The following is a 20,101-nucleotide window of genomic DNA, read 5'->3' as shown; positions in this document are numbered from 1 at the left end:
ACAGCTGTAGACATTCCAGGGCTGGAGGAGAGGTTTGGATAGAGGATTCTGCCACCCTGGGCACAGTTCCAAGTTCAGGCTAATAAGCTCAAGAACTCTGTCAGCCCCGAGAAGGGTTTCACGATGAAGCACTTCCTAGCTATCTGGCTGGCAGGTGCCCTTGGACCATGAGTATTGACATCTCTACCCTGGGAGAGGCAGAAGAAGGAAAAAGAGGGAGAAATGGAAAAGCCAAAAGAGAACATGGGCAATTGCACTTTTAGGCATTTATCCCAGAGAAATGAAAACTTATGTTCACACAAAAACCTGCACATGGCTGTTAACAGCAACTTTATTTATAATAGCCCAATGTCCCTCAACAGGCAAACTGTTAACCATAACTGGGATGCATCCATACCAGGGAATACTGCTCAGCAAGGAAAAGGAACGGACTACTGATACACATGACTTAGATGAATCTCCAGGAATTATATGAAATGAAAAAAGCCAATCTCCAAAGGTTGCCTACTGTATTTGATATACCATTGATATACCATTAAAAAAAAAAACGTTTTTATAAAGGGAGGACAGATAAATAGTTGCCAGAGGTTAGAGACGGGGTAGACATAGAGTGAGGGGGGTGTGGTTATAAAAGAAATAGTGGGAGGGACCCTTATGGTGTTGGAACTGTGCAGTACCTTGACTGAGATGGGGGATGTGAACCTGCATAGGTAATAAAACTGTATAAAACTTCACACACACACACACACACACACACACACACACGGGTACAAGTAAAACTGGGGAAGTCTGAATAGGATTGGTGGATTGCAGCAATGTCCATACGCTGGACATGAAATTTTATAACTACATGTGAATTACAATTATTCCAATTAAAATTTCCATTAAAAACGTTCCCCCCCTCTGTCCACTGCTAGACCTCCTTACTTGATCTCCAGTTCACTTGGCTTAGAAAACCCAGTCTCTGCAGCAAAGAGTCGTGGAATTCTTTCAGTAATAATCCCAAGCCAGTCAGTCACGATGGGAAAGGATGACAACATTTGGAGCCTTTCCTCTCCACCTGAGGCATGTGGGCTGGAGCTTACCTTCACAGCTCCTGAGTATGTGGTCTGGGCTGAGAACTGTCATCAGCACCCCTAACCCCCTTCCTGTCCCATCTCTCCATTCCCCACTAAGTTCCCCAACCTGGCTTCCTTGCCTCGCTGTGACAGACCCAGTGCTGGAAGCAGGCAGTATTCTTGTATTCTTTTTCTTTTCCTCTCACAGGAAGCCTAAGGTGAAAAGAGGCAGAACTGAGCCTACTGTGAGGAGAGACAGTATCCAGAGGAGGTGAAAACACTGCAAATATTTACTCTGATTTCAAGGAAGAGCAAAGAGGGAGAGGGAGAAGGGTGGGAAAGGAGGCAGAAGGGAGGGAGTCTCATCCTGAGCGGCTAGAGGGAGGAAGAAGCCTAAGCTGATTCCTTCTGGATCTTAATTACACAGGATGAGCTTTGTAAAGTTCTGCAGAGAAATGGTCCCTGTCGTATTCTTTGCAGGGGCAAAACGACAGCAGATGCGATGCTCTAAGAAGTAGGTAAGGGTGTGAGCCCGGAGGGGAAGGGAGCACAGGAGTGGCTGAAGCACAGTTTGAGTGGGGCTGTTGTGGGCTAGTGTATGAGCTGAGGATACCTTGGGTTCCCACTGCTCTACAAAAACCCTGTGTCATGTCATGGCTATTGTAAATAGAGCTGCAATGAACATTGTGGTGGTTTTCTCCGGGTATATGCCCAGTAGTGGGATTGCTGGGTCATATGGTAGTTCTACTTTTAGTTTTTTAAGGAACCTCCATACTGTTCTCCATAGTGGCTGTATCAATTTACATTCCCACCCACAGTGCAAGAGGGTTCCCTTTTCTCCACACCCTCTCCAGAGTGAAGTAAGTCAGAAAGAGAAAAACAAATACCGTATGCTAACACATATATATGGAATCTGACAGGAATAAAGACGCAGACGTAGAGGATGGACTTGAGGACACGGGGAGGGGGAAGGGTAAGCTGGGATGAAGTGAGAGAGTGGCATGGACATATATATACTGCCAAATGTAAAATAGATAGCTAGTGGGAAGCAGCCGCATAGCACAGGGAGATCAGCTCAGTGCTTTGTGACCACTTAGAGGGGTGGGATAGGGAGGGTGGGAAGGAGGGAGATGCAAGAGGGAGGGGATATGGGGATACATGTATACGGATAGCTGATTCACTTTGTTATACAGCAGAAACTAACACACCATCGTAAAGCAATTATACTCCAATAGAGATGTTAAAAAAAAACCCCAAACCAAAGCAAACCCTGTGTCAGCCCTTGCCCAGTGCTGGGGGGTTGGGGGAGGGGGAGGTTGAGGTTGCTATAGGACCCTTGACCCTTCAGGGCTTTAGGCTCCTTGATTTGGAAAGGCGATCCCCGTTTCTTTCTGCCCCTTTCTTTAGGACAGCATAATGAATTTATATATTGTTCACATTTGCCAGCTGACTTGAACAGGGAAAGAGATAAGACTTCTATTTCTGAGCTGGCTAGCAGGGGATGGGGGTGGGGAAACCTGACCTTGGGTGAAGAGGTAGGAAATGGTTCTGGAGGGGATGGAGAGGACAGCAGATCAATCCAAGGCAGGCTGACAACATTAAAAACCCAGGTCAAGATAAGTCAAAATATATTTCCACACAGGCGGAAGGAGACAGCAGGGCAAGGAAGTGACAAAGGCACACAAAAGGGGAGATGCTGGAAGTGGGGACCAACTGGATTTATTATATAACTATGTGATATATATTATATTATTAAGTATTTTTACATGTAAATTATTATACATTTCAGAGCTAACTTTCATGAACTTTGAGACTTTGTTTCAGTCAGCATACACAGATTTGTTCTGGAATCCTGGATTCCTCTGATATGTCGTGGAAGCCCTGCCACTTGGGAGTTATCCCTGTGAATGGAAGGTCAGGAGAGAGGATCATGCGGTGAGGAAGTAACCCAGCTGCAATGCATAGGGCCTGGCACATAGTTGGTGTTCAGTAAATGTGTGTGGAATGAATGAATAAAAGAAAGAATAAAATAAGGACATAATGTTTCAGGCCTCCATAAGTGACTCTTTCAGGTCCCCCTGTCCCCTGTACCCAGAAAGGCTTTGATCGTACCCCATGGAGGTTGAGATGCTGCTGAAGGGGGAGTATTTCAGCCCAGAACAGAAGAGAAAGGATGGCAGGGCCCTGAACCAAGATGGCGGAGTAGAAGGACGTGCTCTCACTCCCTCTTGTGAGAACACCAGAATCACAACTAGCTGCTGGACAATCATCGACAGGAGGACACTGGAACTCACCAAAAAAGATGCCCCACATCCAAAGACAAAGGAGAAGCCACAATGAGACCATAGGAGGGGTGCAATCACAGTAAAATCAAATCCCATAACTGCTGGGTGGGTGACTCACAGACTGGAGAACACTTATAACACAGAAGTCCACCCACTGGAGTGAAGGTTCTGAGCCCAATGTCAGGCTTCCCAACCTGGGGGTCCAGCAACGGAAGGAGGAATTCCTAGAGAATCAGACTTCGAAGTCTAGTGGGATTTGATTGCAGGACTTCGACAGGACTGGGCGAAACAGAGACTTCACTCTTGGAGGGCACACACAAAGTAGTGTGCGTATTGGGACCAAGGAGAAGCAACAGTGATCCCAGGGGAGACTGAACCAGACCTACCAGCTAGTGTTAGAAGGTCTCCTGCAGAGGCAGGGGGTGGCTGTGTCTCACTGTGGGGACAAGGAAACTGGCAGCAGAAGTTCTGGGAAGTACTCCTTGGCGTGAGCCCTCCCAGAGTCCGCCATTAGCCCCATCAAAGAGCCCAGGTAGCCTCCAGTGTTGGGTTGCCTCAGGCCAAACAACAAACAGGGAGGGAATGCAGACCCACGCATCAGCAGTCAAGCAGATTAAAGTTTTACTGAGCTCTGCCCACCAGAGCAACAGTCAGCTCTACCCACCACCAGTCCCTCCCATCAGGAAACTTGAACAGGCCTCTTAGATAGTCTCATCCACCAGAGGGCAGACAGCAGAAGCAAGAAGAGCTACAATCCTGCAGCCTGCGGAACAAAAACCACATTCATAGAAAGACAAGATGAAAAGGCAGAGGGCTATGTACCAGATGAAGGAACAAGATAAAACCCCAGAAAAACAACTAAATGGAGTGGAGATAGGCAAGCTTCCAGAAAAAGAATTCAGAATAATGATAGTGAAGATGATCTAGGACCTCGGAAAAGGAATGGAGGCAAAGATGGAGAAGATGCAAGAAATGTTTAACAAAGACCTAGAAGAATTAAAGAACAAACAAACAGAGATGAACAACACAATAACTGAAATGAAAAATACCCTAGAAGGAATCAATAGCAGAATAACTGAAGCGGAAGAACAGATAAGTGACCTGGAAGACAGAATGGTGGAATTCACTGCTGCAAAACAAAATAAAGAAAAAAGAATGAAAAGAAATGAGGACCGCCTAAGAGACCTCTGGGACAACATTAAATGCAACAACATTCGCTTTATAGAGGTCCCAGAAGGAGAAGAGAGAGAGAAAGGACCTGAGAAAATATTTGAAGAGATTATAGTTGAAAACTTCCCTAACATGGGAAAGGAAATAGCCACCCAAGTCCAGGAAGTGCAGAGAGTCCCAGGCAGGATAAATCCAAGGAGAAACATGCCGAGAGAGATAGTAATCAAATTGACAAAAATTAAAGACAAAGAAAAATTATTGAAAGCAGCAAGGGAAAAATGACAAATAACCTACAAGGGAACTCCCATAAGGTTAACAGCTGATTTCTCAGCAGAAATTCTACAAGCCAGAAGGGAGTGGCATGATATACTTAAAGTGAAGAAAGGGAAGAACCTACAACCAAGATTACTCTACCCAGCAAGGATCTCATTCAGATTCGATGGAGGAAACAAAAGCTTTACAGACAAGCAAAAGCTAAGAGAATTTAGCACCACCAAACCAACACCAAACCAGCTCCAAACAAATGCTAAAGGAACTTCTCTAAGTGCGAAACACAAGAAAAGAAAAAGACTACAAAAACAAACCCAAAACAATTAAGAAAATGGTCATAGGAACATACATATCAATAATTACCTTAAACGTGAATGGATTAAATGCTCCAGCCAAAAGACACAAGCTTGCTGAATGGATACAAAAACAAGATCCATATATATGCTGTCTACAAGAGACCCACTTCAGACCTAGGGACACATACAGACTGAAAGTGAGGGGATGGAAAAAGATATTACACGCAAATGGAAATCAAAAGAAAGCTGGAGTAGCAATACCCATATCAGATAAAATAGACTTTAAAATAAAGAATGTTACAAGAGACAAGGAAGGACACTACATAATGATCAACAGATCAATCCAAGAAGAATCTATAACAATTATAAATATATATGCAGCCAACATAGGAAGACCTCAATACATAAGGCAACTGCTAACAGCTATAAAAGAGGAAATTGACAGTAACACAATAATAGTGGAGGACTTTAACATCTCACTTATACCAATGGACAGATCATCCAAAATGAAAATAAATAAGGAAACACAAGATTTAAATGACACAATAGACCACAGAGATTTAATTGATATATATAGGACATTCCATCCCAAAACAGCAGATTACACTTTCTTCTCAAGTGTGCATGGAACATTCTCCAGGATAGATCACATCTTGGGTCACAAATCAAGCCTCAGTAAATTTAAGAAAATTGAAATCATATCAAGTCTCTTTTTGACCACAACACTAGGAGATTAGAAATCAATTACAGGGAAAAAAATGTAAAAAACACAAACACATGGAGGCTAAACAATACATTACTAAATAACCAAGAGATCACTGAAGAAATCAAAAAATACCTAGAGACAAATGACGATGAAAACACGACGATCCAAAACTTATGGGATGCAGCAAAAGCAGTTCTAAGATGGAAGTTTATAGCTATAGAAGACTACCTCAAGAAATAAGAAAAATCTCAAATAAACAATCTAACCTTACACCTGAAGGAAGTAGAGAAAGAAGAACAAAATGCAAAGTTAGCAGAAGGAAAGAAATCATAAAGATCAGAGCAGAAATAAATGAAATGGAAACAAAGAAAACAATAGCAAAGATCAATAAAACTAAAAGCTGGTTCTTTGAGAAGATAAACAAAACTGATAAACCATTAGCCAGACTCATCAAGAAAAAGAGGGAGAGGACTCAAATCCATAAAATTAGAAATGAAAACGGAGAAGTTACAACAGACACCACACAAATACAAAGCATCCTAAGAGTCTATTACAAGCAACTCTATGCCAATAAAATGGACAACCTGGAAGAAATGACCAAATTCTTAGAAAGGTATAACCTTCCAAGACTGAACCAGGAAGAAATAGAAAATATGAACAGACTAATCACAAGTAATGAAATTGAAACTGTGATTAAAAATCTTCCAAAAGGGCTTCCCTGGTGGTGCAGTGGTTGAGAGTCCGCCTGCTGATGCAGGGGACATGGGTTTGTGCCCTGGTCCGGGAAGATCCCACATGCCGCGGAGTGGCTGGGCCCGTGAGCCATGGATGCTGAGCCTGTGCGTCCGGAGCCTGTGCTCCACAATGGGAGAGGCCACAACAGTGAGAGGTCCGTGTACCGCAAAAAAAAAAAAAAGAAAAAATCTTCCAACAAACAAAAGTCCAGGACCAGATGGCTTCACTGGTGAATTCTATCAAACATTTAGAGAAGAGCTAACAACCATCCTTCTCAAACTCTTCCAAAAAATTGCAGAGGAAGGAGCACTCCCAAACTCATTCTATGAGGCCACCACCACCCTGATATCAAAACCAGACAAAGATACTACAAAAAAGAAAAAATTACAGACCAATATCACTGATGACTATAGATGCAAAAATCCTCAACAAAATACTAGCAAACAGAATCCAACAACACATTAAAAGGATCATACACCATGATCAAGTGGGATTTATCCCAGGATTGCAAGGATTCTTCAATATATGCAAATCAACCAATGTGATATACCAAATTAACAAACTGAAGAATAAAAACCATATGATCATCTCAATGGATGCAAAAAAACTTTTGACAAAATTCAACACCCATTTATGATAAAAACTCTCCAGAAAGTGGGCAGAGAGGGAACCTACCTTTACATACCAAAGGCCATATATGACGAACCCACAGCAAACATCATTCTCAATGGTGAAAAACTGAAAGCATTTCCTCTAAGATCAGGAGCAAGACAAGGATATACACTCTCACTACTATTATTCAACATAGTTTTGGCAGTCCTAGCCACAGCAATCAGACAAGAAAAAGAAATAAAAGGAATACAAATTGGAAAAGAAGTAAAACTGTCACTCTTTGTCGATGACATGATACTATATATAGAGAATACTAAAGATGCCACCAGAAAACTACTAGAGCTAATCAATGAATTTGGTAAAGTTGAAGGTTACAAAATTAATGCCCAGAAGTCTCTTGCATTCCTATACACTAATGATGAAAAATCTGAGAGAGAAATTAAGGAAACACTCCCATTTACCGTTGCAACAAAAAGAGTAAAATACCTAGGAATAAACCTGCCTAGGGAGAAAAAAGACCTGTATGCAGAAAACTATAAGACATTGATTAAAGAAATTAAAGGTGATACCAACAGATGGAGAGATATACCATGTTCTTGGATGGAAGAATCAATACTGTGAAAATGACTATACTACCCAAAGCATTCTACAGATTCAATGCAATCCCTATCAAACTACCAATGGCATTTTTCATGGAACTAGAACAAAAAATCTTAAAATTTGTGTGGAGACACAAGAGACCCTGAATAGCCAAAGCAGTCTTGAGGGAAAAAAACGGAGCTGGAGGAATCACACTCCCTGACTTTAGACTATACTACAAAGCTACAGTAATCAAGACAATATGGTACTGGCACAAAAACAGAAACATAGATCAATGGAACAAGATAGAAAGTCCAGAGATAAACACATGCACCTATGGTCAACTAATCTATGACAAAGGAGGCAGGATATACAATGGAGAAAAGACAGTCTCTTCAATAAGTGGTGCTGGGAAAACTGGACAGCTACATGTAAAAGAATGAAATTAGAACACTCCCTAACACCATACACAAAAATAAACTCAAAATGGATTAGAGACCTAAATGTAAGACCATACACTATAAAACTCTTAGAGGAAAACATAGGAAGAACACTCTTTGACATAAATCACAGCAAGATTTTTCATCCACCTCTTAGAGTAATGGAAATTAAAACAAAAATAAACAAATGGGACCTAATGAAACTTAAAAGCTTTTGCACAGCAAAGGAAACCATTAACAAGACAAAAAGACAACCCTCAGAATGGGAGAAAATATTTGCAAACAAATCAATGGACAAAGGATTAATCTCCAAAATATATACAGCTCATGCAGCTCAATATTAATAAAACAAACAACCCAATCCAAAAATGGGCAGAAGACCTAAATAGACATATCTCCAAAGAAGACATACAGATGGCCAACAAGCACATGAAAAGCTGCTCAACATCACTAATTATTAGAGAAATGCAAATCAATATTACAATGAGGTATCACTTCACACCAGTTAGAATGGGCATCACCAGAAAATCTACAAACAACAAATGCTAGAGAGGGTATGGAGAAAAGGGAACCCTCTTGCACTGTTTGTGGGAATGTAAATTGATACAGCCACTATGGAGAACAGTATGGAGGTTCCTTAAAAAACTAAAAATAAAATTACCATATGATCCAGCAATCCCACTACTGGACATATACCCAGAGAAAAGCATAATTCAAAAAGACACATGCACCCCAATGTTTATTGCAGCTCTATTTACAATAGCCAGGTCATGGAAGCAACCTAAATGCCCATTGACAGACGAATGGATAAAGAAGTTGTGGTACATATATACAATGGAATATTACTCAGCCATAAAAAGGAACGAAATTGGGTCATTTGTTGAGATGTGGATGGATCTAGAGACTGTCATACAGAGTGAAGTAAGTCAGAAAGAGAAAAACAAATATCATATATTAACGCATATATGTGGAACCTAGAAAAATGGTACAGATGAACCAGTTTGCAGGGCAGAAATTGAGACACAGATGTAGAGAAGAAACGTATGGACACCAAGGGGGGAAAGCGGCTGGGGGGATGGTGTGTGGTGGTGGGATGAATTGGGAGATTGGGATTGACATGTATACACTGATGTGTATAAAATTGATGACTAATAAGAACCTACTGTATAAAAAAATAAATAAAATAGAATTCAAAAATTTAAAAAAAAAGGCTGAATACATAAAAAAAAAAAAAAAAAGGAGTAAAAGGAAAATCTGCCCCCTGGGTCCAAGAACCTTCACCAGTCAGATGCCCTAAAAATGCAGAGAAATGACATTTGGCTGAGAAGGTGAGGTATTTTGGGTAGAAGGTGGCGGCCAGTCATGAAAGGAGGCTTCTGTCTTGGCACCAAAGCCTTCAGACATCTTTCATCATCCTGTGGTGAGAGGGCACTCATCCTGCCCTGCCTTCCTAAGCTGTGTTCACTGGACATCACTGAAAACTTTTCCAGGACCCATGATTAATCTCCTGACCGTCAACTGCAGTTCCGTGCCTTATCCTATGATATCATGAGGTGACTAAAACCTGCTGTGCCATTTGTCCCTGAACTCAATGGCCTCAGAATGTTCTCCTTTCAGAGTATTCATTTTTCTTTTTAGCAAATTTATTTTTGTCACTTTGTTTCGTATAGGCTATTACAGAGTACTGAAAAGCAATTATGTTCCCCAGTAAGCTCTTGGCTGGGAAAGGGAAGAGTCCGGGCACTACCCAGGGTTGATGGCTGAGATCTTGGAAGAGGAGCCAGGGCCCAAGGAAACTGCACAGAATATCTTCCGAAAGGGAGAACAGCAGCTTGTGGATAATCGAGGGTTTGCTCTCTTGTGCAACTGTCTGGGGCTGGAATGCAGCTTACTGGTAGGTAGGAAGGCACTTGGCACTGCTTTACCTTCCAAGCCAGAGGCTATCTGCGCAGTGATTCTCCCAGGAGCTCCTTGTGACAACAGCACAAGGCCAAGAGCACCCTCCCTGGTGCTGCCTGCCCCCTTCTCGGGTCTGAGGCTTACCTTTTGTGCCCTGCGTTTATCAGCTCTCTGATTCTGGTGGTAAATCCGGCTGAAGTTGGAAACGATCACAGGGACCGGCAGGGCAATGACGAGGACACCGCTCAGGGAACAGATGGAGCCGAAGATCTTCCCTGCGATCGTCTTGGGCACCATGTCTCCATATCTGAGAGACAGAAAGAGAAATGGGTGTAAGGAAGAAGGGCCATTTGGGAAACAAGTCAGGCTTCCGGGCCAATCATTCACTCCTTCACTCAACAATTGTTTAGAGTGCCTACTGTGTGCCAGGTACTGTGATAGGACCCGGGAGTGAACAAAATAGACAAGATCCTTATGTTCACGGAGCCAACATCCTACCAGGGGAAGACGGTAAAGTGAATATATAAAAACATTGTGACTTCTGGCTATTTCTATGAAGAGAACAGAGATGGGTGCTGTGCCAGGTTGGGGGAGTGTGGTCAGGAAAGGCCTCTCTGAGGAGGTAACATTTAAGCTAAGATTTGAAGGTAAAGAATCCAGCCAGGCAACAGCCTTGGGGAAGAGTGTGCCAGGTAGCAGGAACAGAAAGGACGGAGGCCCTGAGGTAGGAAGGGGTTCGGCCTGTTCTAGGAACAGTGAAAGGGCTAGCGGGGCTGGCGCACAGGGCGGGTGGCGGGTTCTACAAGAGGAAACTGAGGCGGCAGGTGGGGGGCCAGACCATGCGGGGTCTAGTGGGCCACGACGAGGAGCGTGGGTTTCATCCAAGTGCAAAGAGGAGCCGTAGATGATTTTGAAGCAGAAGAAGAACACAATTTCATTTTTGATAACAAAACGATGAATAATAAACCGCCTTCTATTCATGTGGAGGTTTATAATTTCCAAAACACTTTTACACATTTGCCTCACATAAGCTCCATGAACCCTGTGAGCTTGGAACCCCGATCCCCATTGTACAGATGAAGGAACCGAGGCTCAGAGGCATGAAGTGGGTTGTCCATGTTTGGGTACGCCTGGGACTAAAACACACTCCTCTTACTCTCATCTCTTTTCTACTAGCCATGCTGTCTTAGAGGGGACCATGAGCTCCAAATCGCAGCCTCTTAAGCCGTGAAGCCACTTTGGGACAGTGCCGGCTACTCTCAGAGCTCAGAGAAACTTCACACCTTGGCAACTGCCCCCTGGGACCAGCCTGCCCTGGTTCCTGCTCAGCCCCAGGTAAGCAGGCCAGAGCCTCTCTCCTCCAATCAATAAGATACGCTCCACAGCGTTAAGTGTTTAGCCTCTTCTTTATTGAGATAATTTAAAGGCCAAGTTAAGAAAAGCTGTGATGACTCCTTTGGCCAAAGCCAGAAACACCATCTCCCCCGCCTCTGTGCCCTCTGGGTGTCTGGAGCAGAAACTGGCTTAGGGCGACCAGGAATTGTTGCTACTGAAATTGTCAGGCTCCAAGTCACTTGTCCTGAGGGGCCCAGGTGTCCTGGGGTCCAGAGAGGCTGTGGAAAGGGATGGGGGAGCCATTTCAGAACTATGAAGTCCTCACCTCCTAACACTGAGGGCTTTGTGGAGGATGTGCAGTGATTGACACATACTTGGCAAGTGGATGAATGATCTCATTTAAGCCTCTCAACACCCTATGAAGTTGGCTCCTGTTTTGAGGACCATCTTCCTTCTCCTTGTGTCCAGGCCCTTTGTTCTGGCTCAAGCTGTCTCAGTCACACCACTGACAGTAAGGCCTGCGAGAGCTCCTTCTGGGAACTTTGATGCTAGGTTTGCCTTCTCTGCCATGATGCTCAGGAGGGGCTTCCGGTGAAGTGGTCGAGAATTCGGCTTCCGAAGTTGGACAATATGGGTTCAAGACTCACCCAGCTCCACCCTAAAATAACTGTGACCTTTAGGCCTCAGTTTCTTTGTCTCGAAAATGAAGATAATAAGAGTAACCTAGGTCATAATCCTATTGTGACGTATACAGCTCTACAAACAATAAATACTATTACTTTTACCTAGACAGTCTGCAAACCATGGTCTCTGTTGCCGAGAAGCTGATTATTCCAAGTTCAAATCATCCCAGTGATGAAGAAAAGGGGGCTGCCCTGGAAGTGAATCATGTTAGCTGGGGTTTTCAGATGACATGATTGAAAGGTGGACATTGGGTACGTGACCGTAGGTGAAAACAAAGTGTGGCGGGAGTATGTAAGAATAGCGTCAGGAAGGCTACATTTCAGTGACTGAGGTGGTGAAAAATGCTAAGGACAACAGGAATGTTGTTTCATCCACTGGAAGGAAAGCTGTGCCTTCTGCTAGGCAGATGGTCTGCTGGAAACAGTTGACAGAGAGAAAGCTGAACAACGCATCTCCCATGCGCTCTCTGCCTTCTCCACGGAGAAGAGCACGCTTTATCTTGGGAAGGCCAGGACAAATGTGGAAAAACAAAGATCCAGAGCTTAAGGGAGGGGAGGGGAGAGCAGGTGAGTGGCCAGCTGTCTTCAGTGGATTCCCATCACAGGCCCACCTGGATCCTACCCCAGGAGACAGGAGGAATGTGCAGATGGCATTATAGAACCACTTCCCATGATGGCTGGGAAATCATGATGCAGCAGAGAAATATCAGGAGACTAGATGGAAAACTACTGTATCAATATATTTAAAGAAGAGGAAAGGAGGCCTGAGGAACCACAGACCAGCAGGCTTGGCCTCCATCAATTCTGCCATTCAGTTGCGGGCAGAATTTGAGAGTGGATCGTGAAGCGGACAGCGTGAGAACACTTGGAAAATAAGCTGCACTGGTTCATTAAACACATCTTGCCAGATGACCCTTATTTCCTGTTTGGAGAGGGTTAACTGGCTGGTGGATCAGGAGACCGCTACAGACCTACTGCATCATCGTTGCAGCAAGGTGTGTGCTTGCCCCCGTTCTCTGTACCCTGGACAAGCTGGAGGAATGTGGAGGGGACTGCAGTGTGGCTGGCAGGGGCTGAACAGCCATCTCGAGTCTTCCGGCCCTTCTCAAAGATAAACAGAAATGGTCCCAGGACAGCAAAGGAAGTTCCTGGTTTTCATGTTAGAAGGATCTCCTTCGATGAAAGAGTAAATGAGCAAACGAAATAAAGAAGGGATCTAAAGTTAGGTCTCCAGTGGTGCATTTCAGAATTTTTTTAACAACTCATGTAAGGCCAGAAGGAGGCAGTGTGGCCTAATGATTGAGAGAGGAATCAGATCTGGGTTGAACCCGAGTCCAACGTTACTTACTAAATAGTTAAGTGTCCTTAGGGAAGTTATGTAACCTGAGCCTCTACCAATATAAATGGGTTTTACAAACCTAACTTACAAGGTTGTTGTGATAATTAATGAGATAATTCAGAAGCACCACTTGATGCTGTATCTGGGTAAATGTAAATTCTCTACAAAAATAGCCAGTGTGGTAGGCATCGATTGTTTTGTCTGCTAATAACCTACACCCTCCTAGGAACTGAACCCCTCCCCTCCCCATTACAACATAAACTCTGTCCAGAGGCGCCGGGTCTCAGAGGAGCTGCTATATTCTTAACAAGCTTTCCCCGACGCCTCTGCTCCAACTGGCCACAGGTAGTAAATTCAGAATAGGCATCTGACTCAAGCTGGGTCAATGAGTTCTTTCCTGGATTTGTTTTTAAACAGCTTTATGGAGATACAATTTAAATACCATAAAATTCATCCACTTAAATCGTAAAATTCAATGGTTTTTAGTGTATTTACAAAATTGTTTTACCATCACCGGAGTCTAACTTAGAGCATTGTCATCACCCCCAGTAGAAACCTAGCACCCATGAGCAGTCAGTGACCATGGTACACCTCACCCTTCAGCCCTAGGCAACCACTAATCTACTTTCTGTCTCTATGGATTTCCTTCTTTTGGACATTTAATATAAATGGAATCATACAGTATGTGGCCCCTTGCGCCCGACTTCTTTCACTTAGCATAATGTGCTAAGGGTTCAAGGTTCGCCCATGTTGTAGCATGTATCAGTACTTCATTCCTTTCTTATGGCTGACTAATATCTCATCGTATGGATAGACCACATTTTGTTCACTCATTCATCAGTTGAGAGACATTTGGATTGTTTCTACTTTTTGGCTATTATGAATAAACTCCGCTATGAAAATTTGTGTACAAATTTTGGTGGGGATATATGTTTTCATTTCTCTGGGACTCATGTGGTAACTCTATGTCTACCAGTTTGAGGAACTGGTGAACTGTTTTCTAAAGTGGCTGTGTCACTTTACAATCCCACTAGCTATAAATTAGGGTTCCAATTTCTCCATATCTTCACCAACACTTGTTACCATTTGTCTTTTGATCCCAGCTGTCCTAGTGGGTGTGACATGGTATCTCATTGTGTGTTTTTTTTGTTTTTGTTTTTTGTTTTTGCAGCACACGGGCCTCTCACTCTTGCGGCCTCTCCCGTTGCGGAGCACAGGCTCCGGACGCGCAAGCTCAGCGGCCATGGCTCACGGGCCCAGCCGCTCCGTGGCATGTGGGATCCTCCCGGACTGGGGCACGAACCCGTGTCCCCTGCATCGTCAGGCGGACTCTCAACCACTGCACCACCAGGGAAGCCCTGTGTTGGTTTTTTTTAACATGTTTTTAAAAACTGAAGTATAGTTAATTTAGAATGTTGTGTGAATTTCAGGTGTACAGCAAAGTGATTCAGTTATATATATAATATATATTATATTTAATATGTATATTATTTTTCAGATTCTTTTCCCTTAAAGGTTATTACAAGATATTGAATATAGTTCCCTGTGCTATATAGTAGGTCCTTGTTGTTTATCTATTTTATATATAGTAGTGTGGATCTAATCCCAAATCCCTAAATTGTCTCTCTCCTTCCCACCTCCACTATCCCCTTTGGTAATCATAAGTTTGTTTTCTATGTCTGTGAGTCTATTTCTGTTTTGTTAATAAGTTCTTTTGTATCATTTTTTTTAGATTCTACATATAAGTGACATCATATGATATTTGTCTTTGTCTGTCTTACTTCACTTAATATGATAATTTCTGGGTCCATCTGTGTTGCTGCAAATGGCATTATTTCATTCACTTTTATGGCTGAGTAATATTTCATTGTATATATGTACCACATCTTCTTTACCCACTCATCTGTCAATGGACATTTAGGTTGCTTCCATGTCTTGGCTATTGTGAATAGTGACTGGGGTGCATGTATCTTTTTGAATTAGAATTTTCTCCAGATATATGCCCAGGAGTGGAATTGCCGGATCATATGGTAACTCTAGTTTGAATTTCTCATTGTGGGTTTGATTTGCATTTACACTGTTGGCTAATGATGTTGGTCAATTATTTTCTCCTCCCCTGGATTTTTACCCTTGAGATCAGATCAATCTTTTTCTTTCTTTTTTAAAAATTAATTAATTAATTTAATTTATTTTTTGGCTGCATTGGGTCTTCATTGCTGGGCGCAGGCTTTCTCTAGTTGCGGCGAGTGGGGGCTACTCTTCGTTGCGGTGCGCAGGCTTCTCATTGCAGTAGCTTCTCTTGTTGCAGAGCACGGGCTCTAGGAGTGTGGGCTTCAGTAGTTGTGACACGCGAGCTCAGTAGTTGTTGCTCCCGGGCTCTAGAGTGCAGGCTCAGAAGTTGTGGTGCACGGGCTTAGTTGCTCCGTGGCATGTGATATCTTCCCGGACCAGGGCTCGAACCCATGTTGCCTGCATTGGCAGGTGGATTCTTAACCACTGCGCCACCAGGGAAGTCCCAATCTCTTTCACAGAAGTGGAAACTGCAACTAATAAAGCTCTGGAGCTGTTGGCAGCCATGCTTTCTGCCACTGGGAAAAGCCAGATTGTAGCTAGAAAGGGAGCAGGCTGACAGTAGAAAGAGATGAGAGGTGAAAAGGGAAATCTGATGGAGGTTCGAGTTCCTGTCCTAATTCTTACTGATGACCAGCTTTACTTTTGACTTTCCTGTGGCTTGGTTGTGCAAGCCTTCTTTTGACTCTGCATACTAATGAATTATTGCTTTTGTTTAACCTTCTTCCATTTGGTTCCTATGACAATGACAATGATGATAACGATGGTGATGATGCTGGTGATGATGAGGCTATGACTGATTATTTTTAATCAAGCTCTTCAGATTTCTAAGTGACAGCGCTACTATGAATTGACGTCCTTTGAAGTCAAAAGGATTTTTAACAGGTTGTAATCGTGGGTGAAATCAACCAGATTAATTTTAACAAAGATAAATGACAACACCAGCATTTTGATTCAAATAATCAATGACTTGTATAGCTGATGAGAGAGACCAGCTTAAAAGCCATCCAAGTTAAAAATCACTGGGTGGGGCGGGGGGGCTTCCCTGGTGGCGCAGTGGTTGAGAGTCCGCCTGCCGATGCAGGGGACATGGGTTCGTGCCCCGGTCTGGGAAGATCCCACATGCCGCGGAGCGGCTGGGCCCGTGAGCCATGGCTGCTGAGCCTGCGCGTCCGGAGCCTGTGCTCCGCAACGGGAGAGGCCACAACAGTAAGAGGCCCGCGTACCGCAAAAAAAAAAAAAAAAAATCACTGGGGGGAATTAAGTTTAACATAGCCACCAGTGTAACGCAGCTGCTAAAGACCTAATGCCGCCTTAGGCTGGACTGATAGGAGTACACAGCCCAGAAAAAGGGGGCGGGTGTTCAGACTGTGCTCCTCGGTGCAGACCACTTCTAGGCCACTGTGTGGAGTTCTGGGCTCTACATATTGTATAGGATATGATTAACTGGGTCACGTCCAGAGAAGGGAGGGTGGGAGGTGGAATTGTCTGGAAATCCTCTCACAGGGGAAACGATCAAAGGGACAGGATCGTTTGGCCTAAGAAGAGGGGATGGAGAAGGGAAGCATGAAAGGGAACAATGTACTGGAGACTGCGCTAGGAAATTTGGCGTCACTGGGTCTCACAAAAGCCCTGTCAAGTAGGGCTGAGGAGCCGGTCCAGAGAGGACAGCGACTTGTTCAAGGTCCTCAAGTAGTAAGAGGCGGAACTGAATGGGTTAAAACCCAGGTCAGTCTGTTTCCATTGTCCTGCTCTGTCCCTCACATCCCGCTTCTCCAGAGGAGTGGGTGGTCATGGGAGAGGGCTCAGAGGAGTCAGCTGGCGCTCACCCCCTTCTCAGCGTCTCTGCCCACTCAGTGGTAGCAGTACAGCATAGCGGGTAAGAGTGTGCACTCTGGGCAGCAGACTATCTGGGGCAAGTCCTGGCTCTGCCACTTGTTAGCTGGGTGACACTTGTGCAAGTTACTTCTTTGTCCTCAGTTTCCTGGGACCGATAAAATAATAGTACCTACATCACAGAGTTGTTGTGAGGGATAAGATGAGTTACCATTTGTCAAAGGCTCAATTCTGGCACATATTAAGAACTTATTATAAACGTTTATTAAATAAATCCTAGGCCCAGACCACTGTCGTTTCTCGACTGGACTTCTGCAAAAGCCCCTTAACCAGACACGTCACTTGCACTTTTGTTTCCCTTTAATTCACAAAGAACCATAGTCTTAGAGTGCAAATCCAAGCACATCATTCCCTTGTTAAATCACTTCAATAAATGTTGGTCGAAGGTGTGAGTTAATGAAGAAAACATACCTTTTCGTAATGTTTTTGCAAAGACTAAATTCCCGTTACACGGTAAACGCTCATTAGACAGCAGCTGTTAGGATTGTAATGACTGTGATGGGCAGTGCCCTTTGTCCCACGGCCCCTCCTGGGCCCACCTGGGCAGGAATACTGAAGTGCTGGAGCTGACAGTGATTCTCTAAGTCCTCGTGGCCTCTCTGGCCTATTTTCTCCGTGGAATTTTGAGGAAGGAAAGGGGTGAGGAAAGAAAAAACAGAAAATGTCGTGGCCTAGAAAAAAAATTTTTTAAGCCATAGCCTTATTTCCTTTCTGTCTTCCTCGTTTCAGGCAAATAAGGACTCCCCTCCCCCACCTCCCATCCTGGCTCTGAGGGTGGAGAAACGTAAGGTACAAGAAAGCTTCTCCTGGAGGTGACATGCCACGTATAGGGGAGCTGTGGCGCTCAGTCCAGACCTAGGACTCACACGCAGCCCTTAACTGGGGCCAGCGTGGAGCCAGCTGTCTGCTCCTGACTGGGTGGGGCTCGGGGGCTCCCTGCTTCTCTCCCAGCACATCCTCGGTAACCCTCAGTGAAGTCTGGGCTGTGGCAAGAGCAGGGAAGCTCACCCTCCTAATATGGAAAGCTAATTAATTTGTATTAGGGCTTAGGGATAATTAAACTTTTTATCTGAACTTAAGCTGCGCAAACCACCGGCTTTGTACAATTAATTGCTGCCTTCGTTCCCTCCTCCAGGGGCTGAGAGATAAGTGCAAGCCAAGCTCCCCCGTCTGATTCTGTCTTCCTCTCAGGTAGGGGTAAGGCTGCCCAGCTGGTGGGGAGTGCATTCTTTACCGGAGGCCCGGCCACCACCCATTCGGGGTCCAGCTGCTGGGAGCTCTGACACGGAGGCACGTCCTCGATGAGTTTCTGCAGTCTCCGCCTCACTGCTACACCCACTTCTATACCCACCTTCTCCACTGAGATGCCCCTGAACTTGGCTTCCGCCTTTGCTCCTAGAACCTCCGGTGTTGGAGATGCAGATGAGGATGAAAGCTGTCCTCGTGGCTGGGGTCAGGGTGAGCAGGGGAGTTAGGGCAGCCTAGGCACCACAGCGGTTCCAGTACTCAGAACGCTGGGGCTGCCTCCTTGTCCGGGGGCAAAGGACAATGGTAGACCACCCCGGAGGACACAAAAGACACCAGCCTGGCTGATAAGTTCACCCCGTGAGGAACATCTGGTCAGCCCCTTTTCATGTCCAAATTCCTTCCTACAAAGCCGCACTGCTGTAATATTTTTTTTTTTTTGAGCTCTTAAATCATGTCAGGTACTGCAAATACATGATTTGGAGGAATACATGTTCCTCCCAGCAACCCTAAGCAATAGATGCAATGATTACCTTCATTTTACAGGTGAGGAAACTGAGGCACAGAGTAATTAAGTAACTGGGCTAGCCCGCTGCAGACCCGGGACGTGGATCAAGCCTCGCAGATTTCAAAGCCCCTACACACACTACTAGTTACGACAGCCCAAAGCCATGGTCCCCGAGGAGCCAACATGGTGGGCAGCAGTCTGGTTAAAGAGCAAGGGGGTACTTCAGAGGTGTCTGGATCTAGGGCAGCCGCCTAACCACGCCCCTGCGCTGCTGATTCTCGAGGAGGGGGACTTGGGGAATGAAATGAAAGCCGTGTATTACTCTTCCTTCCTACAGCACGTCCCTCCTCCCCCGAAATAAAACCACCACATCTCTGATCACCACCCTACAGCTAGACACTCTCCTGGGCTCACCTGCAAAGTGAGCCCCAGCAGCGAGCCTGGAGCCCAAAGGATGGGTTGGCATTTTGGAACCTTGAGGTTCCTCTGAAGACCTTGGGGGGCTGGACCCAGAGAGGAGAGCTGAGGCTCAGAGCAGGGGACTTTATTAACCGTCACAGTGACAATTCAGGAATAGTTTATTTTTACTTAGCATCAATGTGTGCCATTCAATCTTCATAACAACCTTATGAGGTATAATCAGCCCCCTTTTTGAGATGAGGAAACCGAAGTTCTGAGAAGTTAACATGCTCAGGATCATCGGCCAATCCAAGCCAGTATTCCGAATTGGGCTTGTCTGACTGCAGAGCACCCTCTTTCTTACCGTGCTCTACTGCAGGAGGAGAGAGACGAGCCAGAGGACCTGGCTAGTCCACAGGAGAAAACAGCTTCAAGAAAATGGAGACACTTTCAAAGCGGTGTGAGCCCAGACACCCTGCTGGGAAGCCCTCAGCTGCTAAGGGAGGAGTTCTGGGTTCTGCCAGCGAAGAATCCTGGGCAAGGGGCATGTGTGACCTCTCCAGGACTTTGCTGTGG

The 20,101-nt window shown here is 44.7% G+C and overlaps 1 protein-coding gene across 2 annotated transcripts in view; it reads right to left on the bottom strand.

Annotated features, from left to right (window-relative positions):
• Positions 1–20,101, bottom strand: part of KCND3 (potassium voltage-gated channel subfamily D member 3) — a 232,993-nt gene that overhangs the window by 7,608 nt on the left and 205,284 nt on the right. For both annotated transcript variants that reach the window (XM_060301321.1, XM_030869028.2), the window contains exon 3: positions 10,195–10,357. In XM_060301321.1, coding sequence (XP_060157304.1) covers positions 10,195–10,357 — 163 coding nt within the window. The remainder of the gene's footprint in view (positions 1–10,194; positions 10,358–20,101) is intronic.

This window comes from Globicephala melas, chromosome 1 (assembly GCF_963455315.2).
Source record: "Globicephala melas chromosome 1, mGloMel1.2, whole genome shotgun sequence".
Taxonomy (NCBI): domain Eukaryota; kingdom Metazoa; phylum Chordata; class Mammalia; order Artiodactyla; family Delphinidae; genus Globicephala; species Globicephala melas.
The sequence above is the reverse complement of the archived record's forward strand: the minus strand, read 5'-3'. Positions and strand labels throughout refer to the sequence as shown.